Source organism: Cyprinus carpio, chromosome B8 (genome assembly GCF_018340385.1).
Source record: "Cyprinus carpio isolate SPL01 chromosome B8, ASM1834038v1, whole genome shotgun sequence".
Lineage (NCBI taxonomy): Eukaryota > Metazoa > Chordata > Actinopteri > Cypriniformes > Cyprinidae > Cyprinus > Cyprinus carpio.
This window is the reverse complement of record NC_056604.1, coordinates 7,565,351-7,578,336: the sequence shown is the minus strand read 5'-3', so window position 1 is coordinate 7,578,336 and position 12,986 is coordinate 7,565,351. Positions and strand designations below refer to the sequence as shown.

Sequence of the window (12,986 nt, the reverse complement as noted above, 5' to 3'; positions counted from 1 at the left end):
CGATTTCCTTTAGGGGGGTTCTAGCCCTAATTCGGCGCGCATGCGTTCCCCGCACCCGCCTCAAGTCGCAACCGCGTACTGAGCACTTTTCTTATTAAACTCATTCATATAAACACTTGGACTGTCACATGAAGGCGGGGCTCCCTGTAACTCCACAGTGACGTGATGAGGCTTGTCTTGGTCAAACCTACCAATGAAACGGGCCTTCTTGACTCCACCGGGGCTGCGCGCAGCGAAAGAGTGCCGGATCATTGCAACGCAAAGCGGCACTCCGCCGCAGGTGAGGCGGAGATGCAGCATCGCTACTCGGGAGCTGTCCATCAGCACCACCGCCACCACCACAACGCGGAGCACAGGGGTGGCCCTAGACAGACCGCACACCCCTTGCCAAAACAGAGCCAAGAGAGCCTGCCCAGCCCTTTCAGTCAGGAAGCACCAGTCAAAAGCCAAGGGAGCAACCCAAGTCTCGCGGACTGTTCCAAACCCTCCCTAAGTCGGCAGCAGAGTGTTGCAGGGGCTGCCAAAACTGCGAATTGCCAACAAGATCACTGTTCGTGCAGCTGCGGATTGCTAGAGCATCAACAGCTGTTGCAGCAACAGCAGCAGCATCAGCATCACAACCCTCCACCTTCCCTCCAGCTACAGGTTCAGCAGCAGCGGCTGCTGAGGAGCAGCGTACCCAACTGCTGCGTGAGGGGATCCGCGGAGCTAAGAAGCCAGCAGCCGTCTTTGCTGCAGCAGCACCGCGACAAAGACAGCCTGAGATCAGGCGAGCAGCGGAATCTAGCGTGGACGCCTGATAGATGCCAGGGAGCCAGGAACTCCGTTTCGCCGCGGAGTAAAAGCAGCCCGCTGTCCTCTGACAGTCGCCTGTGGCTCGAGGAGAATAAACACAGACACGAAGGCTGCAAGGTAAGCCTGCATACACCGACTCGTTGAAAAACGCATCGTTTATGCATGCACTCTGTAAAGTTTATGCTTAACAGGTGGCCAGTTTTAGCAATGCGCCCGATTATGCAGACAGTGCAGTACTGGGAGGTCATGTTTGAAATCGCTTGCCATTTTCAACACCAAATTTCGGCAGTGTGGATGCAGAGGACTGCTTTGTAGTTGCTAGGTGTTGGTATTCGTGTTAACCTCGAAAGCATGGAAAGAAACAACAGGCGGGGGTGCTTGCAACAGGCTATCCATGGTTCCCATGATGGCGTTTAATAGTAAGCATTATGAAGCATCCATTCATTCCTACACCTGCATCATTCATATGTAGTCTAACCCTGAATATTTCTAGCCTGCCTCATTATGTGAGTCACAGTTTAAAATTAGTCTTGGAATGTATCTATCTATCTATCTATCTATCTATCTATCTATCTATCTATCTATCTATCTATCTATCTATCTATCTATCTATCTGTATGCCAGTGCATTCGTCGGCTGAAAGGAGCAGGGGCCAGAAAAGCAAGGCAGAAAGGCAAATCAGTGTCATTCATTCCTTGTGGGAGAGTCGACCCTGTTTCTGCCTCGCTGTTCCATTTTCTGCCTGTGCAAGCCAAGGGAAAGCCCCCCTGAGTGGCACTAACATGTACTTCAGGCCTGTATTATTCATGACGGGTTAGACATCACTGCCAGAACGGAGAGACATTAGTATCAGTTTAGTTCACAATGCACAGCAGATGGAGGTAAAACCCATCAGCGATCTCTTCCCATGAAATCTCCCATAAGTCTTTCCTGTTGTTTGCGTCAGTCTCTGTTTCTTTCTCTGCTTGACTGGTTCTTGTGTTTGACTGCATTGTGCTTGTTCTAAAAATAAAAGTGATTGTTCTACCTGTGGCGTTGGATCAATTTGTAATTTAATTCATTGTTTGATGCACAGCATTGGTAGGAAGTAATATTACCCTGGGAGCTCGAAAACGCATTTAGTTGTTTGTACAAATCGCTCTTTTAGGAAAACCCCATTTATGCAGAATTCTCTCCACAGGGGGTTGTAATTATGTAAATATTTACGCAGAGTTTACAGTTAGTCTTCTTCTTGATTGTGCATGAGAGGGAGTGAAAGCACTGGGATGTGCCGTGGATGTTGAGGGAGTGACTGGTTCAGAATGAGCGAGCAGGCAGAGGGGAGAATCTCCGAGTGTTGTTGCTCTGCAGCTGGTGTTCTTCTGCTTAATCAAGGGTAATTTGTGTAGAGTATAATTGGCTGAGCTCTCTCGTCTCTGTGTATTCGAACTGAAACTGGCCGAGAGCTCTGCAATGCCTATGGTGTGTGTTTGTGCCTACTGGAACTATGTCAGACTATGTCAAACATGCAGACGAGTTTTTCTTCATCGAAAAACACATAAAAAAAAGATGCAGACGAGTTTTTCTTCATCGGTAAACAGATTTGGAGAAATTTAGCTTTGCATCATTTGGATTCTCTGCAGTGAATGGGTGCCGTCAGAATGAGTTCAAACAGCTGATAAAACATCACAATAATCCACAGCACTCTAGTCGATCAATTAACGTCTTGTGATGCGAAAAGCTGTGTTTATACTAATAAACAAATCTATCAAGATGTTTCTAACTTCAAACCAATGATTTTGGCTAATATACGAGTCTATAATCCAAATAACGCTTCCTTCAGTGAAAAAGTTTTCTCGTTTGAATAAAGAGAGAAATATGCATAAATCAAGCACAGTTTACAAGCAGAAACAGTTCTAAACAAATATGTCAGTGGATTTTTATATGAGAGGACAGCAGGGGATGGACTTTTTCACTAGAGAAACAGATTATGGACTCGTATTTTGACCAGAAACAATGGTTTATAGTTAAAATGCCATAATGATGGATTAATTTATTACAAACACAGCTTCACTTCACAAGATGTTAACTGATAGACTGGAGTTGTGTGGATTATTGTTATGGTTTTTATCAGCTGTTTGGACTCTCATTCTGATGGTTCACATGTGATGTCAACTTGTCATAATCTTTGATGACCTGCGAGTGAGTAAATGTTCAGCAATTTTTCATTTTTGGGTGAACTATTCCTTTGATAAAAGAATATGCTCTGAAACTAACATACTAACATTGTTTTGAATTATTGATGCGCTACCAGTTAAAACACCTTATGCTATTTTAGGTATAATTAATCTATTTTTAAATATCCGGTCATTCTCTTGTTTTCTATAGTATAAAAAAAAACTTGGTTACATTTTATTATAAGTGCCCTTGTTGCAGTGTAATTACATATTTAGGTACTGAGTAAAAATTAATTAACAATGATTTAGCGGTTAGAGTTAGGAATACGGTTGGTTTATAGTTAGTTGCCGTAATTGTACAGAATTTACTGTTGTACGTGTAACAAGGACACTGTAAAATATGGTGTTACCAAAAACTTAGATTCGGAAACATTGATCTTGACTCCACTGCTTTTGTTCTTGTTACCTTTTAGCCCATGAGAGCCCCTGCAGTTAATTATGTGATCGCACACAAAATTTTACTTGGGGAATGATAAAAATGATGAATGGTGAAGTCAATTGCTTGAGGATGTAAATGTAGTCTTTTTAACCTATAACACAGGAAACTGTTCTGCATGTGAAACATTGTAAAAATCAAGTTTATTTGCTACTTTTCATGATGCTGGAGTTGGATGGAATTCCCAGTTTCAACGCCATTTGTTAGGTTGTTGCTAATTGACCACGAAGTTGTTCCTAGGGTATTGCTTACTGCCTAGATGCTAATTTTTTTTTTTTTTTTTTTCACAGATAAAGATGATAAAATCGTATTTTCATAGAAGATAGGCCTACGTTCTTTTTTTATCATCCGCTATGCAGAAAACATGTCCATTCACTACAGAAATGTAGTATGTATGATTTGATTTATCATTTATGCCTGTATTACTGTAGCAGGATGAGTTGAACACCAGAGTTTTGGGATGGGAGCAATAATAATAGTGAAATGGACTTTTTTCTTCTTATATCTCAGGGAAGTTGCTAATGAAGGGTTTGGGACTGGGTCCATCAGCATTGCAACTCTACAAATGTAGGCCTAAATTTAATATTTATTTGTTTGAATGTCATATAGAATTTCCATCCATTTGGATTACATGGTTTATGCCAGTCATGCCTTGGTACTAATAAACCAAATGTTTTTAAATACAAAACAAGGTTTATATATTTGTCATCAATCCAAAATTGTTTCAATCTGATATTTTATACGCAATTCAAATACCGGTACATATCTGAAATTTATGCTTAAATATTTTTTGGAGTTCAGAATGGTTAGTCACATGGCATTTACAGCTTCTCTGATAGGCTCAAAAAATTCTGTGGTTCTCATAAGCAAAGATTTTAGATTTCTAATCACAAACCCCTCATGGTCCTGCATCAGCCAGGCAACTGGCATTGAGATGCTAACTGACAGCTTTCTCCAGTTATAATGGTTCATCTACATAAAAATCACAACGGCTGAAACAAATCACACACAGTTTTTTCTTATATTGACTCTTAGATGGTATGGGCCCTGAGGTGCAAATTTATGCAACACAAGATGAGGGAAGATGTCTAGTTGTAAAGATCACATTTTGATAGTGAAGAGCAGTTAGAAAAGATATTCTTGAATAGCGGGATCTGTAATCAGCTCTCAGGTCTGCTGCAGACATTTCATTACAGAAAGAGACCTGAGGAACAGAGAATCCGATGCCACATCTGAATGAGTGTGAATTCAATGTCAAAATAGATTTGCTAAATTGGATTTGTACGGACCAAAGCTTGCAGAGAGGGGAATGAAGGAGCAGGGGAGGGTGAAGTCTAAGGGCCCTTCAGCTTTGAAACGCACAGAAGAGAATATTGGTTAATACGGAAAATTAGCTAAATGTGAAATTGTGCCATTCCAACGTAGTACAAGCCTAGCCTGTTGCATCAAAATGTAGATGAGCAGATGTTTTTTTTGTGACTGATCTACATCAGTTTTGTAGACGTATCTCAAATCAGCATAAAATTGCACTCGGAGCGTACAGCTGTGTGTTTTAACTGACTCAGTCATAAGGTCATGCAAAGAATTTCTAGCTTTGTGCATCTTTGTTGTTACAGCAGCTGTGCTGTCATTTATGTTGAAAGTTACATTGTGGTGCATCCCATTGAAAAGAAAAATCACAAATGAGATCCCTGTAATATCCCAATCCATAACATCTGACAACAATATCTATCTATCTATCTATCTATATAGGGATAACAAATATCTAAAAAAAAAACCAACTTATCAAAATATCTATCTATCTATCTATCTATCTATCTATCTATCTATCTATCTATCTATCTATATAGGGGTCAGTAATATTTAAAAAAAAAATCTACTTTTTAAAACTGATAAAAAAATGACAATAAAGACTTTTACATCTTTCCAAAAAATCATATTTCATATATTTCTATATATTTTTGAGGAGCAGGTCAGCATATTAGAATTATTTCTGAAGGATCATGTGACATTGAAGACTGGAATAAAGCCAGTTGAAAATTCAGCTTTACCTTCACAGGAATAAATGGCATATTACAATAGATTAAACCTTAGGATAATGTCAATTCAATGTTATTTTTTGGGGGGGAAAGATGTTAGTATATTGTTCCTTTTAACATTTCCAGGAAGAAAGACTCATAACACAATTGACTACTGGCTCTCTTCGGACATTGATAGAAAAAAGAGTTAATTTGGCAACTGGCAGACCATGCTGGCCTTGGAAAGAGTGAAAGTTTGACAGGAGCTTTGCTATGTATTGCAATTGATCCCTGGAGCTCTTTCATCAGAGAGACAGTCGTTGCTTGTTGGAAATCAGTTCTGAACCTCTGGGTCTCTTTTATTATGTCTATTACTCCACTGTATTTTAAAGTAGTATAGGTACACATAAGTGGTACAAGGACAATAGATATATTTTTCTCTCTAGCGGAAATAGCCTACAGTGTTGAATATGTTGAAGTAGAAGGTCTCCAAATATACTCCAAAGTGTGTGTGTTTCCCTACAGTAAAAGCCTGAGAGTCCACACCACAACTATAACGATAACGGCACAGAGGAACAATGTCATTGGAATCATTTTCAAAACAATTTTTCCTGCTGATGAACAAAAAAACAATCAGAATCCATCCTGCTCTAAAGAGCATTAGCTTTTAAAGTGGCAGACGACATAACTACAGCACATGCCTATTATTAACAGAATGCCATCGTGCTTTGGACGCTAATATAATTATAATTTTTTGGTGTGAATGGGCCTTAAGTGGCTTTCTGTCCTTCTGCATGTTTGCTTTTCCAAATTCAGATCTATAATAATTCATACAACACAATGACATTGTGTGTAATGAAGTTAAAGGGATCATATGATGCGATTTCAAATTTTTCTTTCTCTTTGGAGTGTTACAAGCTCTTGGTGAATAAAGAAGATCTGTAAAGTTGAAAAGACTAAAGTCTCAAATCCAAAGAGATATTCTTTATAAAAGTTGAGACTTGTCCACGCCCCCCTGAAACGGCTCGTTCTAACACGCCCCCACATCTCTACATCACTATGTGGGAAGATTTGCATAATGCCGCCCAGATGTTCACGCAAAGAAAGAAGGCATACCTTTTATTCTCGTTGTAGTATTGCTGTTGCCACCGCCACCATGTCGTATAGACGCTGTGTGTTTCACTGTGAAAGAGAAACTACTTTGTTTGGCCTTCCAAAAGAGGACGATATCCGCTTCGTCATGCCTGGAGCTGACCATGCTGGTCGCTGAGGAAATACATCAACTTTGCACTGTGGATCGCCGAATCGGCTTTCACCGTGGACGAAGCAGAGACCAGCCCGGGGTCATCACATGTGGTTGCTGCAAGTACAAGGTACGCTCCTTTGTAGAATCCACCTCAAGCCGCTCGCCTCTGCTCACTCAAGCCGGCCGCGGTTCAGAGGGATTAGCCTTGTAAAAATCGACGTGTTTCAGAAGGCGGAGCATAGAGGAGAAACAATAATGTACAGTATGTGGAAAATAATGTGTTTTTTTAACCTTAAACTGCATAAACACATTTCTTTATACACAAAATAATGTTCTTTTTAGCAGCATCATATGACCACTTTAAGACCTGTTTTTTGATCAAGACTTCCTATTACAGTGATGGTAGGTTACTTTTTTTCATAAAATTTGCCATGTAGTACTTATCAACTTTTTATGAAATCATATTGACATTGTCGTAACATAATATATGAAAAAAAAAAAAAAAAAAGATAAACATATAAAACATATATTTTATAGATAATACTTTCTGTAAACAAATTCTTAGCCCTATTAGATTTTTTTTTTTTTTTTTTTTTTATTTATTATAGTATATTAAATTATATTCAGGGTGTCCCTAAAAGGATACAGACAGTACAAGACTGTACTTTTGGACAAGTTCCCACAGTCTGTTTGTGGAAAACAATCAAAAAGTGAGACAAACAAAAATCTGTACAGAATACAAATTAGCTGTTGCCATGTCAGCAGAAAGCCATGTGAAAGACTCCATGAGAACTGTCTCACACGAGGGACCTTGATAGAAATTTACTTTTGGGTGACCTGAATACTTGTTTTTCTAATCCTGAATGGTATTATTTATTACCTCAGTTTAAGCGTCAGTATCTAGTAGCAGTTTCTGCATAGATATAGTCAGTGCAGCCCGGTGCAGTAACATGGATAAACAGAATTTTTCAAGGAAAAAAAAGTGTTATGCTGGGGAGGCTGGAGGTTCAAGCAGTGATTTTGGATTTAACATGATCTCTACCAAGGTTGGCTTCTAGGTGGTTCCACAACTAGCTTTGGTTAACTATGCCTATCAGCAGTGTATGTTGGATATGTTTGCATATGTATTTTTAAACAGCTGTCATTACTCTCATTTCTAATCAACTGGTGTCTCTTTAGTTGGTTAGAATGTGGGTCTATGTTGTGCACTGCCTATCAGAAAATGACATTACAGAACAGAAGTAGGTCTCTGCAAATGAGTTAGCATTGTGTCAGCCCAGCAGCAGCAGTTAGATAACAGAAACTGATCCTTATTGCCACGAAAATTAGAACAGTATAAATTCAGAATACAAATTCAATTCAGAAATAATTTAATAATGGGAGATTATTGTGAGCAAGCTTTCTGCATCATCTCCACAATTGCTGCATTTACTGATCTGTAATACAATTCCGTAAAAATTCACTAATTTCCAAAAACTGTAAAGAAACGCTGCATGTTCCCATGCTTTCATGGTTACAGCTTTTTTATATTTAGGCCTATACAAATTCTTTCAAATCTTTTTACTATTTGTCCCTGGGCTCCATTGATAATGTTAATGTTTCTTCCACTAGAACAGTTGACCAGTTTTGAAAAGTGATAATATTAGTAGTGACGAACTGATAGTGATATTGGATTATATTCCTGCTTACGGCTTTGTTTATTTAAAGTAAACAGTTTCTGTTGTCAGATTATTTTCATTTTGACAAAATGTTATCTAAAATACATTTTCATTTAAGAAAGTTTGCGATTTTAGCAACTCACTAGCCCGACGTCCCGGAGCTATTTTGTTTTCCAGTCGGGCTACCTACCAAAATGTATCACCCTGCCTACAACGAGTCCTCAAAAGTGAAGCCACAGCATCTCAATCGCCCCCAGGTGACTGGCTTACAGTATCTCCATGTAATCTAATGGGACATGAGACAAACTAAATAATCAAATTACACTTCAAATAATTTTTTTCCAAAGATGGTTTCCTTCATTTTAGGTAGTTCTTATCATGCATATGTATGTCCAAGTGTTCTTTTTTTTAACAAGTCTGCTTTTAACTAGTTATTTGATTCTATAAAAACAGGCTGTGGTGTCATGATTGTAAGCTTGCAATTGGGTCTGCGGGACTTTGTGATTTCAAAGTCAAAACGCAGCGCAGACATTTTTTTTTTTTATGTAAATGTGTCTCTAAAGGGAACCACCTGTCTCCAGAATAGTATTTTTTTTTTGGCATTTTAAATCAACTCTACCTATAAAAACCCGTTACCGGGTATTAATGAGAGCAGATCTTCTTTGTGTACAGCCGTTACCGGGGAAACCGCTATATTAGCCGCTCCAAAAGTTTAGTGAAAGACGTTCATGTGCCTTCTAAAAATCTTAGCAATTCAGACTGTAATATTTATGTTTTAAATTAATATAATTTATCCCCCGGTTTCATAGGCCTAAGGCCTAAGGCCTAAGCTTACTCCCTGACTTAAATGTAATTCTGAGCTTTTTCAACTGAAAGAAACTTGAACTGACTGATCTTTAAACATATCAGTGCCTTTATTTTGTTTTAAGATACACACAATGTTTTTTCTAAGGCACATTTATAAAAATTATTTCAATATTATTTTGTAATTTTTAAACAAATTTAAATGATTTAAATGTAATTTACCTGTGGCCTAATCCTGGCTTGGTCCAGGCCTGTTTGTGAAAACAGCTTGATTTATCCCTCTTCTTAAAAATGGTTTAAAGGCTGTAATGCCATTTCATTTAATTTTTATTTCTGTGAAAACCTGTATCATCTTTGAAACGCCTCTCAGGCATTCAAGTGCAGCTCCTATCACTTTGTATGGGGAAACATTAAATTCTCCGAACTGTTCACTAAGCTTACAATTAAATTTCATATTTGAAATCACCAATGAAATCTGACATCAACTGTGTCATAATCGTAGTTTCGTTTGCTCAAATAGCTTTATAAAAGCATTTTTTTTTTCAGGCTAGATCAGCCAGTGCGCATGTGCAGTCCTAAGCGCATGTCTCGGAACGCTGACTGTTTCTTTAGCAACCGGGACGCTTCTAATGGCAGCTGCAGTGACGCGACTTTACCGATTAGCGATTGGCTCAGAAGGTGGGGCTTCCTATGATTGAGCAGCCATATTGAGCATTGTATTTTTCTCCATTCAAATCTATATGAGTGACAAGTCTTGGGTATTCTATAGTCTTTGAAAAGGGTCATAAATTGCCTTAAATTGACTTAAAAAAAAATCTGCAGATACTCTGTAAATAGTAAAATTAAATTCCTTCCTTGGTTTTTGTGTATTGAAAATGTTTTTGATTAACATTTCGACTCCTATCTGATTTTCTATATAAAAAAATGTCTTTTTCAATTGGGCTAGTTAAATTAATTATCAGGCTACCAAAATCTGAAGAGCACCTGCCCGAAAGGCTACCAGGGATTTTGGAATTTTGCGAGCCCTGCAACTCATTTGTATTCTAAATACAGTATCAGCGTTACATTACCGTTCAAAATTTTGGGGTTGTTGATTTTTTTTTCCACCAAGGTTCACCAATGCTGCATTTATTTGATCAAAAATACAGTAAAAACAGTAATTTATTTGACATAAAAATCTTTTGTAATGTCATAACTTTTGATTAATTTATTGCAATCCTTACTGAATGACAGTATTAGTTTCTTTCAAAAAAATAATGTTTTTCTAATTGAAAATTTCAGTGTTTACTTTAAAATATATTTAGTTATTTTTTTAATCATTGTTCTATTTCAGTTTTTCTTTATTATAGCCCTTTGATGCTTTTTATATAAATTAAACTGTAAATAGTTGATTTCACATGACCGAAAGCTTTTTCAGTAGTTACAGTCAGAAGACGATGCTCCTCTCACATGCATTATGAACCCCATAGATGCTGGCATTTATAATGTAATTTTTCTAAAGAAATGTCCATTAAATCTGCATTGTTGCAAATCGGTAGTGCTCTGCCCCTCAGCCAGCACACAAACTCCTGGACACAAAAGACAATGATAAAATCTATAAAATATCTTCTCATTTCTGGCAGGTGAATGCGGATGCCAACAGGCTGAGCCATGCTGGATCGCGGCCTTCCCTGTCCCACGGCAGCCCACAGTATCCTCAGATAGCCATGAACAGCTGCAAGTACAATGGGGGCATAGTCAGACCACTCGGCAGTCTGGGGGCATCCCGGAGGAACCTAGCAGAGCTGGACTCTGAGACACAGCCTTTGCAGACCCTGCACACTTCCGGCCTGGAGGTGGTGGTCTCCAAAGGGAATGGGGAAGACCTTAGTAAGCAGTCCACTGAGAACCTTGTGAGGCAAAGACCATGCACCGCTCCGCATAAGAAGAACAAGGACATTGGCTATAAGCTCGGGCACCGGAGGGCACTGTTTGAGAAACGCAAGCGCCTTAGCGACTATGCCCTGATTTTTGGAATGTTTGGGATTGTTGTCATGGTGACGGAGACCGAACTCTCCTGGGGAGTGTATACAAAGGTAAAAGTTTTGAATGGCCTCAAAGAGTTTTCTTGACCCTTAAAGGGATAATCCACCTAAAACAAACAGTGTGTCATCACTTACTCACCCTCATGTTTTTCCAAATCTGCATTAATTTCCTCCTGCTGAAGATGATGATATTTAGTTGATATTTTGAAAAATGTTTTGGTTCCCTTTGACTTCCATTGTATTTTTGTCCATGCAATGGAAATCAGTGGGAAGTTATTTAGTTACCAAAATTTTTCAAAGTATTTTATTTTGTGTTCCACAGAAGAAATTAAGTCATACAGGTTTGGAACAACGTGGGTGAGTAAATGATGACAGAATTCTACATTTATTTGGTGGATTATGACACAAAAATTTCTTAATTTCATTGCAGTATATATGAAAATATCCAACCAGATAAAATCAATTGAAAACTTCTTAACTTAAAAAAATCAGTGGGTTACACTTGTCAGCATGAAATAATAATAATAGAATAATAGAAACTGCAAAAGCAAAGAACAAACTGCTTAAACTAAAAGATGCAAACTGAAAATATAAATATAAATAAGAAAGTGAACTCGTAGTGAACTAGTATTAATAAATTCTATAATCATATGTAAATAATACTAAAACAACACTCCTTGAAGCTTAAATTTTGGCTTGAAGTGTTTGCTTAAAGTGTCATGCTGTATTCTTTTTTTTTTTTTTTAATAACTTTGTTTGTAAAATAACACTGTTTGGTTATATAATTAGGATTTAGACATTCCTAGATTTTTTTAAAGTTTGGTCCAAGTGTCTAATATTTGAGGCCGCTTTATCAGCATGCATTGTTGGATGCTGGTTGAAAACACAGACTTGTAGTTAAGAAGTTGGAAGAAGTTAATAAGATGGCTATGCTATCCACACGTTTGACCAGCACCTGAACCGCTATTAAAATTCATGCTTGTGTAAGATGTTTTTTTTTCAACAGGGCAGTGATGTACCACAAGATTTCACATGTTAACCTCTGGTAGATTAGATCCTTAGTACTTTGATTCATACCATGTAATTAAATGCTGAAGAATATTGAAGTCCAAGAGTGATCTATTTATGACCGTGTAAAGACTAAAGGATAAATTCATCACTGACACTGGCTACTTTATGCCCGCTTCCTTAATGGATAGAGGCATCAGAGAGCATCAATCAATGAAATCTTCATAGCATGCTCTTGAAAATTACATTGTGTAATTTTTTTATATAAGTATTTGCACTCTTTTATTCAAAGCTATAGCTTCTATACAGAAAGGACGTGAACGAGCTAATAGGCTTTACCCTTAGTTTTTTCCTTACTTAATTATTTTAGGGACCTTAAATGGCTCAGCTATGGAAAGAGCAAGAGATCTCTACTTAGGGTTGTACTCACCAGACCTTCAAAAAAATGCTATTTTTGCTACTGAAAAAAAAAATGCTACTGGTGATAGTATATTATCACTAACGACATATTGGCACCACAGTAGGCCACCTGTCAGTGCAAAATATGGTTGTGAAAAAAAAATGCTTAAATCCAGTTAGATTTACTGGTCTTACAGTAGCTGGTTTGACATTTAAAATCATTGCCTACAAGTTGTCATTCTCATATGATTCTACAGTATATCTGTTTGTTGATTCTATTGGCCTAAGCGAATCGCTGGCCCTGAAGTTAGTTAGACGATCCCTGGAGTGGAGCTTTCTTTTTTTAACTTCCCATAAAGCATAGTTTGATGCCTTAGCCAGC

At 38.0% G+C, this 12,986-nt stretch overlaps 1 protein-coding gene across 4 annotated transcripts in view; it reads left to right on the top strand.

Moving 5' to 3' along the window:
* The first annotated feature begins 31 nt into the window (after window positions 1–31).
* kcnn1b (potassium intermediate/small conductance calcium-activated channel, subfamily N, member 1b) overlaps window positions 32–12,986 on the top strand; it is a 31,508-nt gene continuing 18,553 nt past the window's right edge. For 2 of the 4 annotated variants that reach the window (XM_042729460.1, XM_042729459.1), the window contains exons 1-2: window positions 32–912; window positions 10,796–11,248. In XM_042729460.1, the coding sequence (XP_042585394.1) occupies window positions 166–912; window positions 10,796–11,248 (1,200 nt within the window). In that variant the 5' untranslated portion in view covers window positions 32–165. Of the gene's footprint in view, window positions 913–7,508; window positions 7,758–8,351; window positions 8,627–10,795; window positions 11,249–12,986 lie in introns of those variants that run through there. The other 2 variants (XM_042729461.1, XM_042729462.1) reach the window with 2 other exon arrangements.